Source organism: Plectropomus leopardus, chromosome 6 (assembly GCF_008729295.1).
Source record: "Plectropomus leopardus isolate mb chromosome 6, YSFRI_Pleo_2.0, whole genome shotgun sequence".
In the NCBI taxonomy this organism is placed as follows: domain Eukaryota; kingdom Metazoa; phylum Chordata; class Actinopteri; order Perciformes; family Serranidae; genus Plectropomus; species Plectropomus leopardus.
This window is the reverse complement of record NC_056468.1, coordinates 35,787,021-35,807,118: the sequence shown is the minus strand read 5'-3', so window position 1 is coordinate 35,807,118 and position 20,098 is coordinate 35,787,021. Positions and strand designations below refer to the sequence as shown.

The following is a 20,098-nucleotide window of genomic DNA, read 5'->3' as shown; positions in this document are numbered from 1 at the left end:
ACTCATGTAAAAAAAAAATAAATATTTTTCTGGTTCTCCAGTATGAAAATTTTCTGCTTTTCTAAATTATTTTAGAGAAAACAGAATATTTTGGGGTTTTAGACTGTTGGTCTGATGAAACAAGACATTTAATAACATCACATTTGAAACTTTTAACTATTTTCTGAAAAAAAAAAGTAATCTAAGGATGAGTCGAAAATTAAAAAAGACAAAAAAAAAGGTTAAAATTTTAAACTTGCATGATAACGCTAGCCTGTCTTCATTTAGTTATCAAATACTGCCATTTTTGGGATGATTTCTGCATAAGATCTTGACGCCAATAGCCACCTTTTGCAGCTGTGTGAAACGCCACCGGGCGACGTTAGCTGAGAACGCCACCGGACAAAATCATCCGCAGTGTCACTGTAAGCCTCCGGGTGGCACCTGCCGCGTCCACATGATACGCCAATATATGGCAACATGTCGACCTGCTGCTGGTAGTGATGTGAAATAATGAGCTGGATGGTCTTTAAAAGGCGTGCGGGAGGGAATTGATCAAACAAACCATGGACTTTAACACGCGTTCGCTTCCTGTCTAAATGTGATTTTTTTTCCACGCCATACCCTCCGCCTGCCTCATCTGTCCATGCGCTTCTGTTGACGTCCCGGCAGCGACATCACCAGCAGACGCAGGATGCCTAGAGTGTAATATTTAGACACACAAGTCCACTGACAAAGCGACGACTTGGGATGAGAACGTGTTGGTTTTACTCAAGTGGCAGATCTGATTTAAGAGCAAAAAGTTAAAATGTTCAATAACGTCCTCAATGTCGTCCTCTGAAAAATCCCTCACATTTTCTGTGGCCGGTGGCTGAACTCAAACACCAAATCTGACTCGAATCTGTTGTCTGAGATTTCCTCCTAAAACAACAAACAGACAAACAAACGAGCAGGACCGAGCACTTCGCGTCCTCGGTGGAGGAGCTAAAAAAAAATCCCCCCAAAAAACATCAAAGCGTCGAGTTTCCAGGTTTGTGAGAGTAAACAAACTGCAGCAGCATCAGTGAAGCCGAGCAGAGGAACAACGGACAGAAATAACACAATGATAAATCTGGAGCTCTGACGGTCATGGAAAACCTGGAAGAGTCAGGGATTTTTACAGTCACATTTTCCAGGCCTGGAAAACTAATGGCACCAGTAAAAATCATTGAGAATTTTAGAAAAGTCATGAAATTGTGCTGCGTGTAATAAATTAAATGACATCAGTGTAACATAACAGTGAATTTATTTTCTGTAGCTGACAACATAATGCTGTGATTTTTTTATAATTTATGTTTTATTATTATTATTTTTTTTGGCTTTTTTTCAGATTTTTCTAGCTTATTTTATTTTTTTATTTTATTTATGTATTTAAGAAAAGTGGTTTGGAAGGCATGAATTCTTTTTTTTTAAATGGCATTTGTTTTTCTTTAAACATTTTTTAGTTGAATTTTATAGAAAACTTAAAACTTTGGGGTGTTTTTTTTTCTTAAATGGGGTGTTTTTAAAATTACCTAAATGAAACCATTTTAATATACAGAAACTGTAAAAATAGAAATTATTGCTGGATTTTCATATTTATAAGTGAAATTTTCTACTGAAACTGTATCTGAATAGAGTTTTAATCCTGTATGTATGAAAAACAATGGGCAAGTGGGGCAAGAAAAAAAAAAAATATATATATTTTTCGGGTCCTTGAAAAGTCATGGAAAAGTTGTTATTTTTTTTCCATGACTGTGTGTTAACCCTGAATATAAATATGCAGACATTAAGTTTATAATTTAGTATACAGGGAGAGTCTGAGAAACAAGGACAAAGATGGAGGGACAGAAGGGAGATAAAGGAGCGAGGAAATGGATTCAGTCTGACAGGACGAATGGACAGACGAGGAGACGAGGGAGAGACGTGAGGAGATGGACAGAATGGCAACAGAGGTTTTTGTCTATATTTTTAAACCACCGGGGGGACGGAGAGACAGAGAGGACTGTAAAGACGGAGACGGACAGAAACAAAGGGATGAAGAAGGATCATCTGCGATGGACAGTGTCAAAGAGGAGGTGAGGAAAGACAAAGAGAGTATTTTTTCATTCTGAGGCGTCCTCCCTGCCGCTCGGGGACGACTGTTCAGGAGGCGGAGGGATAACTGGAGCCCCCCTCCTTGTGACGGCGGCGGAGGGATACGAGGGGAAGATGCCGGTTGCATGTTAATTAAGCAGAATACTAATTGGAAAGACAGAAGAGAAGACGAGAGCACCATTTCACCCCCTCTCATCTCCTCCTCCTCCTCCTCCTCCTCCTCCCCCCCCCCTGCAGGAGAGCGGAGTCTGATGAGCGCTAATCAGATGGTGATTGGCTCGACTCTCAGCTGAGCTCCACTCACGGTTCAACATGCTCCGTCTGTCCGTCTGTCTGTCTCTCTTAATGCCAGAGATAAAGTCAATTACAAGGATGATCAATAATTACGGTAAACACACGAAAAATCAGGGTTCCCACGGAGCCTTGAAAAGTCTGAAAAGGCATTGAATCCATTAATCTAAAAATAAGGCCCTAATTTGTATTAAATTGACTTAAATTATTCTTTTCAAAGTCTGAAAAATGCTCAGACGTACTGTAGTCAGCCGGATTTGATGAATTGCTTTTTTTCTGACATTACACTGTAAAATCTCCAAATCACTTTTTTATATTTTTAATCAGATAATTTGATAATAATAATAATAATAATGTTCTTAAACTTGTCATCATGGAAATCGAAGCGGTGGAATCTCACATGCAGAGTGAAAAACAGAAAACCGCCCAGAAACACCATTTGACGAATATAATCTAACTTTTTCACAGGACAAAAAAAGTCGTGTTTGATGTTACAATAAAACTTTGTTTCAGGGGTCGACGGATGCCGGTTTTTCAGGGCCGATAGCGATGCCGATTATTAGCAGTAAATGAGGCCGATAAATAATTAACTTTAACTTTAACATGTCACATGTGAATTTAGCAGCTCCTTTTGTGATCTATTTTCTTTAATTTAAGAAGCAAAATCAACTGCAAGAGCTGAAATAGCAAAACCTTCAGATAACAGAATTTTGAAAATCAGAAATAGAAAATCAACAAACTACACAACAGAGAGATGATGAGGACATTTTGGAATAAATGTGAACTTTGAAGGAAAGAATTTCTTTTTAATTTCTTTGTGAATTTGTTTTATCCGTATGTGCCATTGAAACCCATTCGAACTGCAACTTTTGATCCCACAGCCATTCTGGGTTTTTGCCTTGAAATTTGTAATTTTTACCACCTGATGACGTCATTTTTTACATATTTGGCATATGGAGAAAATAAATGCTGTTTCCACCAGATGCACTTTCACAATTAATGTTGCTGGTAATCATTGACATATCCCAAACTGTCATCATCCAAAAAAAAAATCTCCTTTGCATGTAGTTTATTGAAAATAATTCAGTTTTTGTGTTGTTTTTATAAATTTTATCTCAAAACATGTGCCATTATGACAAAAACCTTACATTTGAAGGGTGAAAATTCAGAAAATTAATGAATATTAGGTATTTATTTATGATTATGGCTGATGTTGGTGATGAAAAAAATCAAAGTAGAAAATCCAATTAATGTATAATATTTTTAAAGCCTGATTTTGAAACGTGCACTGTGTCTGCAGTGGTATGAGTCTGAGTATTTGACACTGCACAACAAATAATGATTAAAAATCATTGTTGCATATTCCAGGCTGTGATAATAAAAAAAAATCTACTTTTTATGTAGTATATTATATTGAAAATATTTTTTCATCCATCTATATCGTCTATATTTATATAGTATATATAGTATACAGTAAATATAGTTGCATCATGACAAAAACTTGGCATTTAAAAGGTTAACATTTTGAAAATTTATGAATATTAAATATTTATGATGAGGACTGGTGTTGGTGAAAAAATTAACTCGAAAGTAGAAAATATATTTTTTTAAAGTTTGATTTTGAAAAGCACATTTTGAGCGACAGTGTCTGTAATACTAAAATGGGCCCTAAGGGGTTAAGGGCATTTTTATAAGGAATATTTGGAATATTAAGTCGTTGACTGATCAGATCCATCAAGCCCAAAAATCTGCCCGATCACATCCACCTTTTGTTAACCGGAGCGTCGCGCTCGGCCGCGCTCCCCAGCTGTCGTTTATCTGTGAGTGTTTGTGATGGCGGCGGCCATCAGGCTTAATTGAAGAGCGAGGACTCGTGTGTTGCAGTCAAACCTCGTTTCGGAGCTGTAATGCATCCAGGATTTGATTTGCTCTGCGGTGCCGCCGGCGCATCACAAAACGGAGGTTAATGGTTTTCAAATGTCAGTCTGAGAGTGTGAGGGAGAGGAAGAGGAAGACAGAGACGTTCATTTTGGATGGCCGAAGGGTCGTCACTTCTCAGATTAGAATTTAAACCTTGAAGACTAAATTTTCCTTCCAACCAAAAACCCGACAGCAACAGAAGACTGTATTTTCTTCCTCTGATGCCGCCGACCGATATCACTTTGAGCAATTTCACAGAGGCTGTAACAAACCGTTTGGAAAACAATTTGAGCCTCTTAAAACTGTGAACTCAGTCCTTCAGGTTGCCGCAGCTTTTCATTTCCAAACTGTTAACTGCCGTCTACGCGTCACATTGATTTTTCTCTTCTCGGAGGTGCAGTGCGCTCCTCTTTTTATGCCGGCAGATTTGTCTTTTATCAGTGTTTCATTAATTTCCTCATTAGATACTAGAGAGAACAAAGGGCTGAGCGTTTTTGCAGAACTACAAAGAGAAGTGCTGCTCGCAAAGTCTGAAAAAAGGTGAACAAAAGGTGAAAAGCTCCTTTCAGACAGTTTGATATGTTGTCTTTTGTTTCAGCGAATCAGTCGCACCTTTGAACACAGCTGTTTCACTGTTTGATTCTGTAATAGACAAAGTTTTTTTATTTTATGGTAAAATCCCTCTTCATAATAAATACATAATAATACCTTATCTCCTTCAAAAGTGATTTAATTCCTCTTATCTGGTTAATTACTGACAGATTAATTTCATGCCACATCTTTACCAGAGGGATAAACATTTTGGGATAAAACTTTAAATGTTACAAAAGATTAATTTGTTATTGAGGTTTGTTTTTAGTGTAAATTAAACTGCCCTCTTTAAGTCCTGCACACTGTTTCTCTCTGACTTCTCAACCCAGTTACAGAAAAACTGATTGCATTGTACATTTTTGCAAATCACAGATACGTTACATTTGCATATTATTATGTAGCAGAAACATTAACACTTTACATTGTAACATTGGTAAACATGTGGTTAGGTTTGGCTTAAAATACACATTTTGAGGACACAATCTCGGCAGGAAATGTAGCAACGTCTCTGTAAAAAAAACAACAAAAAAAATACTACTTTTTGTGCCACTGTCCCTGCAGGTAAAACAGTGACGAGTCACTACAAAACATCCATGTTTGGTGCCAATGAATAAGCTGGAAAAAAAGCAAAAAGTTAGTGCCTAAAAATCAGCAGGAAAATCAGCGATGGGTTGCTACAGAACACCCACGTTTGGTGTTTTGAAAAGCTGGTGGAAAAAACAATGACAGGTTACTACAAAACATCCATGTTTGGTGCCTAAAAATCAGCTGGAGAAAAGCAAGAGGTTGCTACAAAATGTTATGTGCCTTGAAAACAGCTGAAAAATAAGTGAGAAGTTGCTACATAACAAACACATTTAATGCTTAAAAAGTCACTGGAAAAGCACCAGGTTGCTATAAAACACCCAGCTTTGGTGCCTAAAAAACATTGAAAAAAAGCAACAGGTTGCTACAAAATTATCACATTTAGTGCTTAAAAATCCACTGGAAAAATAGCAACAGGTTGCCGTAAAACACCAATTTGTGGTGCCTAAAAATCCGATGGAAACACCACAGTAACTCCGTAATCACAACGTGTTGTGTTTGATGGTCGTGGTATCCTCCATGTCACGCCATCTACCTTTTCCTCTGCTTCTTAATGACAAAGTCAGCTCATATACTAAATTACTTTGGAACCTCTTTGGACCTCTTCATCCTGAATACCGGTACAGAAAACTGCTCTGGTCCCAGTGGATCCAGTACTAACTGTTCTGGTTCTGTGTGATTGACAGGTGTGCTGGTGGTGAATGTGACGTGGAGGAAGAGAACCTACGTGGGAACTCTTTTAGACTGCACCAAACACGACTGGGCTCCTCCAAGGTGACTCTACACTTTTACGTTTTCCTTTTTTAATGCTGCCTGTTTTTCTCTATAGAGGACTTCAAAGGCATACAGTGTGATTTTTTGTGTAACATAGTGTTCCTAAAAAATCTCTTTGGCTAAGGGCTTGGTGGCTAATGTTCGTAAGCTTTAGACAGATGTGCGCTGGGTCACAGATGTGACGACTCTTCATGCCCAAGCATTAGAGACATTATGTTTACAGGTTGTCTGTCTGTCCGTCTCATTCTTGTGGACGCAATATCTCAAAAACACCTCAAGGCAATTTCTTCAAATTCAGCACAAATATCCACTTGGAATAAACTGCTCAGATTTTGGTGGTCATAGGTCAAAGGTCAAGGTGACTAACTTATATCTAGATCTATACGATCAGTATAATACGATATGATGTACTTTATTGCCTCCGTAGGGGAAATTTGTCTTGGACTCAGTGCTGCACAGATAATGCCTTCACACTTACAATAAAAACCAATGACCACACCATTACATTAAAAACACAACAGTCTAAACAGAGGTAACATCATATGTACCATTGCACATAATCCCAGTTACACTTAACACAATATTGTGCACACATTGCACATAACACCTGTTGCACACACCCAGTAATAAAAACACCATAAGACTGTGCGACACACAGTCTCATTCTTGAACACAATATCTCAAGATTACCTTGAGAGAATTTCTTCAAATTTGGCACAAACGTTTGAGTGGACCTAAGGACGAACTGATTCGATTTTTGCTGGTCAAAGGTCGCAGTGACCTTGTCTGTCTCATTCTTGTGACTGTGATATCTCAAGAACAGTTTAAGGTAATTTATTCATATTTGGCACAAACGTTCACTTGGACTCAACGATGAGCTGATTATTTTTTGGTGGTCAGAGGTCACTGTGACCTTGCATTTGTCTCATTTTCATAAACGTAATATCTGAAGATACCCTTGAGGGAGTTTCCTAATATTTGGCACAGACGTCCACTTGGACTTAAGAATGAACTGATTAGAATCTGCTGGTCAAATGTCAAGGTCATGTAGACGTCATATAACATGTTTTTAACTTCAGAACCCTTCAGAACCGCCTCAAAACTGTGCTGATTGTAGCGATCGTCTGTGTGTTTTCAGTCAGGGATGTAATTTGAAAATGAAATTTGACTGGTGTGTGCAGGCACACAGCTGCGTGCCGGTATATCTAATTTGTGAATTGGTTTCAGTATCGCTTCTTTGATTTTTCCAGAAAACTTAATAATCCTTCTCTTTAGAGACGTAGAAGTGATGTTTCAGTGATCCAAAATGTACAAGACAAATAAGCGGATGTGTGTCAGTTCCAAAAAGCAGCACATCCGTTTACTCAAGTTGTGATTGGCTCGTCAAGTCGCCACAGGGCGACGCAGATGTATGAAATTAGGATGCCAACAGCAAAGCTGCATGATGACTCGATGCTGTGCAGCAAATTTCAGTTGTAAATCTCTCTGTGTACAGACACTGTGTTTTTGGCAGACATCTAGCGAGCGTGTTGCTCTCAGATTGGAGAAATGAGGCCCAAAATTAAATCTGAAATCAATCCTGATTCTAATTATAAACACATTTTAAGGACTGGCCTCAGATAATTATTCTGACTCACTTCTGCCTGCTGTATTTCCCTGTTTGATGTATCCTGTTTAATCATTTCATTGTTGCTCATTTGCTTTATTTGCTGCTGATTGTTTATTTGATTAACTGAGAAAGAGCACTTGTTTTTTTAAAGTGCTGTAATGCTGCTAAAGTGACACAAAGGGCTGAACTGACTGATGAGCTCTAACAGAAACGCTCCCCTCTCTCCGTCCCGACTGTTTTACAAATGCAGAGTGGTTTTTGTAATTGCTGAGTGGAAAATGTGACAGTCGCTCCTCACGGGGCTGAAACCTCTCAATTATTGCTGCTGTATGTAAATGATTGTTGTCATGGCAATTACGGCTTAATCTCGGCAACCAGGGACTAAATTGCTTTTTCCATTTTGTCGCTGTTTGTCTGTCAGCAGTGACTGAGCGCTGCTTTATTATATAATGCAGTGGAATAAAATGCTTCCTCTTTCACGATTCATTATCACTCTATGAATGATTCCGTAACCATAGATGAAGTGATGCAGTGATTAACCCTCTGAGACCCACAGAGACCCATTTTTTGTCTTTTCTGGAGAGGTGGACAGTGTTTTTTTGGGGGGGATGAGCAGCAGGTCAACAGTAGATGCCTTATAGAAGTGTTACACATTGTCCGAAAGCTGGAAAACTGAAGATTAGTTTGAGATGCAGCTCAGCACTGTGTTTAATTTTTAATGTCTCTGCACTGGCAAAAGCCAAAACCAGAAGCATTATGTTTTTAGGCCGTCCATACGTCTCATATGTCCCATACGTTCCACATGTCCCATACGTCCCATATGTCCCATTCTTTCCATTATCGTGATAGAGATATCTCAAGAATGCCTTGAGAGAATTATTTCAAATATAATACAAATGTTCACTTGGACTCAGTGATGAACTTATTAGATTTTGATGGTCAAAGGTCAAGGTCACTTTGACCTTGCATCCATCTCATTCTTATAAATGCAATATCTGAAGACTGCCTTCAGGGGGGTTTCCTCAAATTTGCTCTGAACATCCACTTTGACTTAAGAATTAATATATTTGAATTTGACGGTCAAAGGTCAAGGTCACTGTGTCCTCGAGAAAAAAACATGTTTATGGCCATAACTCAATAATTCATACCCTTACTATGGCAAAATTTCAACCACAATCTCCAATTGGATAAAATGATGCAGTGATGAGATTTTATATCTAAAAGGTCAAACGACAGCTTCGCTGTGACATCATAATATTTTCTGGCTATTAACTTTTGTATCATTCTTTTGAATGCAATATCTGATGATAACCTTGAGGGAGTTTCCTAAAGTTTGCCACAACTTGGACTTAAGAATTAACATACTAGAATTTGGCGCTCAAAGGTCAAGGTCACCGTGACCTCATAAAAAATGGTTTTGCCATAAGTCAAAAAATGGTTTTGCCAGAATTCACACAAATCGCCAAATGATGATATAATCATAACTATAAGGATATAATCATTTAAACTGTACAAATTTAAATATCTTGAGGTGAAAGGTCAAGAGACTGCTCTGAAAATGCCATGCCGTTTTTCCCTTGCCAAAATTCAGCCTAACTTTGGAGCGTTTTTTAGCCCCTTTCCTGAGAAGCTACCATAACATGTTTGGTACCACTGGTTTACTAGTTTCATATGGTACAGAGGGTTAAATTGAAAAGAGAAAATATATAACAAACACACTTGAAAAACAGGTCTGATACCGTAAAAACCAAAAGAAACTGGCGAGTTTCAATTATCAGGCTCAAGCAGGCACAGTTGAATTGTTGGAATCCATCTTGACAACGTCCCTCAATCGATCCAGGTTTTAAATAGAGGCATGAGAGCAACAAATAACCTTGAAATGCCAAAGAAAATCCATAAAATTTCAGTCAGATGTTCCAGCAGCTTCAGTGACATTCACAGGGACACACTGATGCAAAAAAGCAATTACAAACATCATAAGAAATGCGAGATATCATCGTTTTAAAATCACAGAGGGGGACAAGAAAGTCTCGTCTCGACGTGCTTTGCAGCCTGTTCCATTAATAAAGTGATTAACGCCCCAAAACAGTCTTTCCAAGGTCAGAATATATTCATCGACTCCTACAGTGTAGCGCCATAATGCACTGAAAGTCCAGCACTTATGTGTCCAGCTTTAGATATAGATTTGGAGCATTTTCCTCGTCCCAGCAGACAGGTTTTTGATATAAATAACAATGTGTGAGTGTAGAGAAGCATCTTCTGTGTTGAGATGTGAGGCGCTCTGGAAAACAGCATCAAAAGACTTCAAAGAAGAAAGGACGGCATGTGAATACAAAATGTCTCAATATCAAATACAGAGATAACTATGTGGATTGTACAGTTTTTTTTATGTTATCAAAAGAGAAGCCGGCTTTGTACAGCAAAAAAAAAAATCAATTTTTTATCCTTGACGTCTGGGTAAAGTGGTCCCCGTGAGCCTTGAATGATAATCTGTTATCATCCAAGTTTTTTTTTTTTTGTCTGACGGAACAAGAGTTCAATTTGGGTGACGATACGAACAAGTTGTTCTTGGGTTAAAACCTTTTCAAGAACAACAGCATCAACAAGAAAAACAGCTTTGTTTTCAGTTTTCGGCTTTGACGGTTTGATGTGTTTTTCAGTTCATCCATCAGGATTGAAAAGGCTCAACGTGACACTCCATACAACGAAACCCGATCAGAAAGTGTGAAACAAAACAATATGAAGTGATACAGTGTGATTACAGGAGGAATAAAGTACTAAACTACCACAATGTGTCCCCTCGTAGAGATAACACAAATACAACACCTCATTTAATGCTTAATTTCTTTAAAAGAATGGCTAAGTTGTATTTATTACAGCCGACACGGTTGGTCAATATGCTCTCGTCCATCCAGTTTCACATTAAACTAACAATCGATCTTGTGAGTCCCCTAAAAGCATTTTTCCAAGCAGAATACACCAGGCGATTTTCTGGAACCGCCCAGCTGGGAACGCCTGAGTGTTTAGGAGGTGCAGCGTTTTTCTGCCTCACGCTGGCAATAAATGTGGCCAGAAGTACCTCAAGAATGAACTCAAGGGCTTTAAATTTTTCCACAAACGTCCACTTGGACTCGAGGATAAAATGATTAGATTTTGGCGGTCAAAGGTTAAGTTCAATGGGACTTTGCATTGGTCTTATTCTTGTGGATACAATATCTCATCAAGGCCTTAGGGGTGTTTCCTTAAATTTGGCACGAACGTCCACTTGGATTCAAGGATGAATTGATTCAATTTTGGTGGTCAAAGGTTAAGTTCAGTGGGACTTTGCATTGGTCTTATTCTTGTGGATGCAATATTTGTTTAATATTTTGATAGTCATTTGTCAGAAGTCACTGTGACCTTGCATCCATCTCATTATCATGAATATGATATCTCAAGAGGGCCTTGAGAGAGTTTCCTTAAATTTGGCACAAATGTTCACTTGAACTCAACGAATTATGTTGTCTTTAGAGTAAGTAATAAATACAGTGATTTGACTTAGTAATAAATGAACCGGAGAACCGTTTGTTTGTTGCCCGCTCACAGTGAATGAATCCTCACGGTTAAAGGCGCCGCAGTATTTGTTTCACTGTCCGTTAACATCCAAATGTTGACCGGAAGTCCAAAACAAACACACTGACTCTTCCAGCCTGAGACGAGCCAGGTTCTTTAAAAAAAAAAAAAGCATCATGGGTCACTCTTTGAATTATTTTTAATTTTTTTTTAAAGTTTCACTAAAAAACACTTAAACTTTCTTCAAACCTTATTTCATTAAATATTAAAAACAGTAGTGTATTCTACGTAGCTACATTACTTAACATTATTGTAAAGGACATTTAACAGTACTGAGATATATATATATATCGGTATCAGGATATAGCCTTAAAATATCGTGATATTATTTTAAAGCCGTATCGCAGAGCTCCACTCTGAACCATTTCCATGCTGTCAATAGGTGATTATTAAGAGTAATTCTCTTCTAAATCCATTGTTTTTCTCTTCTTCTGTCCAGGTTTTGCGAGTCTCCCTCCAGTGACCCGGAGTTGCCGGGTGGGCGTGGGCGGGGCAAACGGATGCGTATGGCCATGGCTGAGCGGCCCTGCGTGGAGCCAACCCCTGCCGCCAAAGTCAGGGGTCTGTCGCAGCACAGGAGCCGTGGAGGCGGTGTGGCGGGAACCCCCGCGCCCATCCATAACAAGGGGCGGCGAGGAAGCCTGAACCTCATCAACAGCAACTGCCGAACGCCTCCTTCCTTCTTCACCGTGGAGGAGGTGAAACCCGCCAACAGCACCTCTGTGCTCTCCTCTGGGAAGCGAAAGAACAAGCCGCCGGCCGACCTGGACCTCAGCATGGTGTCGTCTGACGACATTAAAAACGGGAACGGGAAGAGGATCCGAGCCAAATCCCGCAGCGCCCCATCCACGCCGCAGGGCAAATCCGACCCCTCGTTCATGGACCCCGGGGGAGGGTGCGCCTCCTCGCCACCCCCACCGCCCATCCTGATCGACTGCCCCCACCCCAACTGCACTAAACGCTACAAGCACATCAACGGCCTGCGCTACCACCAGACTCACGCACACCTGGAGGCTGAGGAGCAGAGGAAGCCGGAGCTGGAGCCCATGAAGGACGGGGAGAGCGAGGACCGACTATCAGACTGCGAGGACACCATCAACAACATGACCTACGACCTCTCAGAGACAAATAGCACCAACAGCTCCTCAAAGAAACCGGCTCCTCTATACAAGGTGACCACGGTGGGGTCTCCGAAAAACAGACGGCTACTCCTCAGCACTGACCACAGCCCCTCAGCCAACCCCAAGACCAGAAGAACCTCGCTGCTGAAAGACGGGCTGATCGATGACCTCAGCAACCTGCCCATCATCTCCAACATGACCGTGGTTCTGGAGAACTGCATGGTCCCGGACAGGAACTCCACCGTCGAGATGCCCAAGCTGGAAGCCGAAGGTTTGATCGACAAAAAGGGGAGCGCATGCGACAAGGGCAAGAAGGCCAACGGAAAGGTTGAGAAGCTGTCCAAGTCACGGACAAACCGGCCGATTGCTCCCGCCCCCGCTCCCCCAAAGCTCATCGCCATACCCAACACGGCGTACCCGACCAGCGCAGCAGATACTGCCGCCTCACAGCAGCCCTCCCCGATGGCGGCCGTGGGCCTCACTAGTAAAAACCTCCCCCTGAAACCCATCAAACCAAAGCTGAGCATTGTTGTGGAGCCGAGCCTCGTCAAAGCCACCTTGGTCACCTGCAGCAAAGAGACCCGCAAGAAAGAGAAGCGGAGGCTGAAGGACAAACACAACAAAGACACCCAAACCAGGACGACGAATGGCGACAGCGGTGGAATCAAAATGGATGAAGGCGGCAGTGCGTCCAAAATGGGCATCAAGGAGATTTCCGGCAGCCTTCTAAAGGAGCACCTCAGTAAGCAGGATGTCCTGAACGGGCTCACAGAGAGCCAGGAGAGCAGGATGGCCAGTATCCGAGCTGAGGCGGACAAGGTGTACACCTTCACCGACAACGCCCCCAGTCCCTCCATCGGCGGCTCATCGCGGCTCGACTCCGGTTGCCTGGCAGCAGACAGCAAGAACAACAGCCCCGCCTACTCTGACATCTCCGATGCCGGGGACGACGGCGGATCTTCTGAAAGTCGCTCGGATGGAATCAGATCCAAGTCCACCTCCTCGGCCTCGTCGGAGGTGAGCTCCAGCAGTAACCACGCTGGTAAAACGCCAACCGCTGCATCTGCGCCGCCATCAAAAGACCCCCAGTCCCCGTACTACCACGGCTACGAGCCGTACTACCTGCAGGGCTACATGCAGTCGGACAGGCCAAACAGCAGCGTCGCTTTCCACAAAAGCTCCGCCCTTGATGGCAAAGCGAAGGACAGGAAGGACGAAGCGAAAGAGGACGACAAGAGCTCCTCCCATGAGTTCTTGGACTCTAAGAAAGGCGACGGGCCACCTCAGTCTCAGCTCCAGCTGGCTATGAGTCAGACTCAGACCGCCTTGGCCCAGTCGCTGTACTACGGCCAGTACTCCAGAGGACTGTACATGGACCAGAAACTGTTACTGGCCTCCAAATGCTGCGATCAGACGCACGGCGCCAAGCAAAGGGGCGAGAGGGGAATGAGAGACAGTGAGGATGATAAACACATGGTCGGGGGTTCGGCCGGGGGACCCATGTTAGGCAAAGGTCCGGACGGCGCAAAAGGTTGCTGCCCCAAACCCGTCCTGTCCTACGTGGAGTTGAGTGAGAGGGGAGAAAGGGGCGTAAAGGCGGTGCACGGTAGCATGGTGGACCAGCACCAGGTGTCGATGAAAGACTGCGACGACATCAAGTCACCTTCCTCTTCCTCTTCTTCATCACTCCACAACCCAAACAGTCAGACAGATCTGGACTCAAATGTTTCCTATTCCAGTGTAAGTTTCTCCCTCTGTCTCTAACCCGCCGCCGCCGCTGATGGTGTTGTTGGTGTGCTTTAATGACTGTTGTCGAGCGTCACAAAGAGATTAATCGCACGTTGTGTACGGCTAAAAACCGATAGGTGCTAACGACAAAGACCATGTGGCTTCTGTGGTGCTGTAGCTGTACTTTAGTCATTTTGGTTGAAATCAAATGGTTTGAATTGATGCAGATGTTTTTAAATGTCCAACTTTAGCTCTAAATGTAAAAACACAAAGGAAAGAAAAGAAACATTTCTAATACATAAGTGTTGGTTTTTATATGAGCTGCTTTTTCAGAAAGCTTGTACAGATTTCTAACCGTAGCCATGCTGGGTCATGTACGAAAAAGGTTGTATGAATTGAATGTTTGGGAGGTCGTTTTCTCCTTCAGTTTGGCCTGACGTCTGCAGTTGGTCATGTGTGTCTTGATTCATTGAGCGGGGACGCCGCGCTCCTCACATCCCACCTCTGAATGGCCGCCTGCTGTCGAAACGTCGTCATCCTCCATCAACATCACACCCAGAGCCAGTGATAGACGGTCTGTCTCTGGTTCTGTTCACACAGTGTTTCCTCTATAGTCATGCAGCAGCGGTGGGCCTCCGCCGCAAGAAAAACAAACAAACAAATGAAAGTAATGAACTTAAAAAATAGACAAAATGCTCAAAAATATTTAGTTAAAATAGGTATTTAAGCTCTGCAACTGGTAAACAAAAACTGGGACAGAGACGTGGACCGAGGTTGAACTGAGCCCAAAATGACTCCCACCCACCACTGTTAACTAAGAATTATAGGGGAAACACTGCAACTCGCACCAACACTTGTCCCCATCGATCTAGCCCTCAGACGGCCCGGCCTGGGCTCACTGCCTCGCTCACAGCAAATACTCAGAGCTCCAACACGGCGAGGAGGCCGAGGAGGGCGAGGCGGACAGGGGGAAAGACTGGGGAGCAACCGTGGAGCCCGCCGGCGCCAAGATGACCTCAGCAGGAAGTGGAGACGCTAAAAAAGCCAGGGTCCACGATCTCCCGCCCGCCATCGACATGGAGGATTCGGACAGGCTGGACGGGCTGGACGATCAGGGCCAGGAGCCGATGGGAGGGCTGGCCGAGGACTCTCAGAGCGCCCGGGCGGCGGTGTCTCCTCCCATGACCCCCCAGCAGCCCTACATCCAGTACCAGCACTCCTCCTACCCGCCTTACCTGGCGATGTGCGAGAGCGGCGGGGGCTCCTACAGAGGGGTGTCCCCAACCCTGGTCCACAGTTACCCAGGTGAGAGTCCGAGGGACGGGGTGGGGTTTCTTTAGAGGAGGGACACCCAACATGCTTTGCTTGAGAGCCACTTTGGTATTGACAGGAGGACAGGGGCGAGATCTATTCGTGTTTCAAGGATTTTAGGACATTTCTAAGATTGAATTGAAATTTTGACATTTTAAGGATTTTAGGACATTTTTTGGATTTAAGGACATTTCTAGAAATTTAGGACATTTCATGGATTTTAGGACAGTTTTCGGATTTAAGGACATTTCATGGATTTAAGGACTTTTCTAGGACTTTAGGACATTTCTAAGATTGAATTGAAATTTTAAGGATTTTAGGACATTTTTTTGGATTTAAGGACATTCCTATGAATTAAGGACATTTCTAGGATTTAAGAACATTTCTAGAATTCGAGGACATTTCTATGACTTTTGGACATTTCTAGGATTGAAAGATGTTTCTAGGATTTCAAGACATTAGGGTCTTATCTATTTTCTATGTTGTTTGAATGTTTCTTTGTCTGTGTGTGTTTGTTTGTGTCCACCAGGTTTCCACTACCCTCTGTACGGTAAGACGGCGGGCAGGGAGGAGTCGGAGGTGACTCCGCCCGGCAGAGGAGGAGCGGTGAGCAGCAAGCAGAGCGGCGACTCGTCCTCGTCCTCGGCCATGGAGCTGCTGCAGCAGCAGAGCCATCAGTACCACGGAAAATCACCCGCTGTGAGACGCCGCTCTCTTCACCGCCACATCTCTCAGTCACAACACAGACGTGATGTTTCCACGTGAACACAGAAAAAGATCTGAACTAAAGACAAAGACAGGAAGTTTTAACCTGCTTATAAACATCAGAGGCTAAATACTAGACACATAACTTCACTCTTTGTCTTCGGACGTTTTTACTGAAAAATCACGTACAGTTTTTCTGGAGTAAATATACATCTGATACTGTATCCGTTACTTTCACACATCAATAGAAACTCATCTCAAACCTCAAAACACACGCAAACAACAAACTTACTGCCCGAATGCGACAAACAGAAAAGGAAACGTTAGAAATGTTAAGTTCTTTATTGTCTTATGTACAACAATTACAGAGAAAGACAAGAAATGATAAGTTAAAATATCCAGATAAAACAGAACGAGCTTCAGAGTTATTTTTTACTAAGTAGGTTTTCTATCTCGAGGACTTTGTCTGTTTTTGGGGTTTTTTTTGTGCATATATAAACATATCAGGAGAGATTAAAATGACGGAGCACACAGGGCCAGAAAAAAACAACTCAGCCTTTTTGGGCTTTTCCAAAAGAGACGGAAATTACCTGATGATTATTGTGTGTGTGTGTGTGTGTGTGTGTGTGTGTGTGTGTGTGTGCGCGCGTGCGTGCGTGCGTGCGTGCGTGTGTGTGCGTGTATGTGTGTGTTTGTGTGTGTGCATGTGTGTGCATGTGTGTGTATGTGTGTGTGTGTGTGTGTGTGTGTGTGTGTATGTGTGTGCGTGTTCGTGAGCAGCCCGGCGAGAAGGGTTCCCCCGAGGGAGAGAGAGAGACGGAGCGAGAGAGGAACCACGTGTCCTTCGCCCGACACCTGCACACACACCATCACACACACCTCGGTATGAGCTACAACCTGATGTCAGGGCAGTACGACATCTACCAAGGTACGACCACACACTGTAACTCACTGTTTGATGGGAATATCACACCGCTGTTCACCTGACGGCTGCCGTCGTGTCAAAGCGACGTGTTTGCATTAAGTCACCCACCAGCAGGACAGTTATTGGTGCAGCACAGTGCATTCTGGGAGTTGTAGGTTTTCTACCTCTTGAGCAAAAGCCTAATTTTTTCCATTTTTTTCTAGTTATGTTGCACCAGTTTTAAAAGTATTTGCATCTTTGTGCTGCAGAGACAGACCAGTTTCATTAAAAAGACCAGTGAATGACTTAATGAAAAAAAAACAAATTGATAAATTCACTGCTGTGAAAATGAGTCTCCTCAGACAGGTTTTAGAGATTTAACAGACTAAAAACTCCCAAACTAACCAGATTATTGTCTGTTTTACTGTACAATGACAATATTTCGGTATGTTTGCAACTGCATGATCATTTTAATAAGAATGCTAGATTATGTCTCTTCAAAGGTGATGAATTTTTGGTTCTTTTGTCCTCTTTTTTAATTCATGTTTTATTATTATTATTGTATTTTTTTTAAATAATTGGGTGAATGTGTACAGACAGACTGACAGATTTTTATTTTTTTACTTTATTTCCCATTTAAAAATGAACACAACAGCAAAAAGAGGAATATGATGTAATGCTGGTTAAAAACTTTCAGTTGTACCAGGAGTGTGTTTAAAGTGTATTTAAATTCAACAGCAAAAAAACTGGCAATGTCACAAAATGTTTGCAATACTCCGAAAATAAAACAGAAAATAAATAAATAAAATCTCAAAGTGCTTAAAAACAACCATCATATCCAGATTTTTAGGGAAAAAATGAAAAAACTAAATAAATTTTGTGGTCGAGCCAAAGCCAGCAGTCACAGCTCGTCTGCTGCTGTCGGTTCTTACAGTAACAGTTTACAGGACGTTTTAATTTGAAATGTTTGACAGCTGATTTCCTGTGTTGAAGGGTTGAGCTCCAGGTCGCTGGTCTCCAGTCAGCAGGTGTCGGGTCACTCGTCCACAGGTGAGTGTGGTCACAACTTCATGTTCACTTTGTTCACACATACAGTAGTTATCGGCTGCTCCTCTGGTCTCCTGCTGGTCTTTGACGATGTTTGAGGAGCTCGGGGAGCGTCTCTGTTTTAATTATCATGTCAGGAGCTTTTAGGGCTGCACAGTATGAGAAAACATGCAGCAACGTTGCTGAATATTGTGATAAAACTTTTGTTAAAAAAGGGGAAAAAGACGTTTTTATGCCTTTGTGCTGGTGAAAGCTGTGACTGGAGGCCCTGTGATTTCTCAAGAACACCCTGAAAGGATTTCTCCAAATTCGGCACAAACCTTGATTTGGACACAAAGATGAACAGATTAGACTTTGGTGGTCAAAGGTCAAAGTCACTGCGACCCTGCGTCCGTCTCATTCTCACGAACACGATATCTCGAGATCTACTTAAAGAATTTCTCCAAATTCGGCACAAACGTCCAGTCGGACTCAAGATTGTCCTCATCACAATTTGATACATTTTTCTGATGATCATTTTTGCGTTGTTTTTAAATCTAATGGCTGATGAAATTAATTAATTTTAAAATGTGTGTGCTTTGAGCCTTTTGTATTTTCCAGGCGTCAAAATCAGGTTCAAACAAATGTCAGGATACCTGATTCTTCAATTTGATTTTGTTAAAAATTAAAATTAAATTTCTTTTAATTAAAATTTTTAATTTTTAAAATTGCATTTTTTTAATGCTGAATATAAACACTCTAAATAATTGATTAAAACAAACAAAAAATGGACTTTGGTTTCTGAGCTGAAAGGCTACAGGCTAAAGACACGTGACTGACGTGTTTTGTCCCGTTTGTCTCCACAGAGAGCGAAGGGAAGAAGTAGGACCATGTGACCACGTCTCACATGAGGAACGGCAGATTTATCAGACATCAATTCCATGGTGTTTAATAAGCTTCGCCTCGCTGAGAGGCAGAGAACTCAAATTAAAAAAGAGAACCTCTTTCATTTCTTACTAATGAAACCACCTGTTTTATAAGACGTCACGGAGGAGCAGACGGAGGGACGGGAGGCGGGATCGGGACCTCTGATCACTGACACTTGAAGCTTTGGGGTTTTGCAGGACTCGGACAGAAGCAGGCGTTTAAAGAACTCTGAGCGCCGTGCGTCGGCCCCGCTGCGGCCGTGGTGCTCGACTTTATAAAATGCACATTTATGGTAGTGTATAATGACGATGATATGACTGAATGTACTGAAGATGACTCACATTACCCCAATAGTGTTGATGTTTTTTATTTTAAAAACTCCTATTGGGAAACAGCATTAGGAAGCTAAAAAGTCTATTACTATCCTTATTATTCTCATTCTGATTATTGAAGTGGTCCTCCTCCCTCCATAGTGCTGACGCTTCATTTGTATTACTAACCTGTACTTGAGCGTAACCATGTTGATTGTATCGTCTTTATGTGAGAGTAAACCTTCACATCGACCCGCCCAGTGCCATGGAGGAACCCAGTGCTGTAAATATTCTGTACAGATTCATGGCAGAGCACTAACATGCTTTATCCTACTCTATGTTGACCTCCATCAGCCGCGCAGGGGAGCGGCGTGCGGAGCGGGGACGACCAGCGTTACCAGAGCAACCAGTTCTCCATCAGCCCGGCTCATTAAGTGACTCCAGGAGTCAGTTTTCTTTCAGTTTCCTGCCGATTTCAACCAGCATCCGGCACTGCAGGAGTTACGATGATCGACTCACGGCCCGCAGGACAAATCTGGCCCCCAAAAACATTTTCTAATTCACAATAAAGACAAAGTCATTCACACTT

The 20,098-nt window shown here is 42.1% G+C and overlaps 1 protein-coding gene across 1 annotated transcript in view; it reads left to right on the top strand.

Annotated features, from left to right (window-relative positions):
- Positions 1-20,092, top strand: part of znf608 (zinc finger protein 608) — a 53,428-nt gene extending 33,336 nt beyond the window's left edge. The window contains exons 3-9 of the mRNA XM_042488679.1: positions 6,168-6,255; positions 11,916-14,337; positions 15,198-15,630; positions 16,166-16,335; positions 17,122-17,269; positions 18,239-18,295; positions 19,138-20,092. Coding sequence (XP_042344613.1) covers positions 6,168-6,255; positions 11,916-14,337; positions 15,198-15,630; positions 16,166-16,335; positions 17,122-17,269; positions 18,239-18,295; positions 19,138-19,157 — 3,338 coding nt within the window. The 3' untranslated portion in view covers positions 19,158-20,092. The remainder of the gene's footprint in view (positions 1-6,167; positions 6,256-11,915; positions 14,338-15,197; positions 15,631-16,165; positions 16,336-17,121; positions 17,270-18,238; positions 18,296-19,137) is intronic.
- Positions 20,093-20,098: the final 6 nt, after the last annotated feature.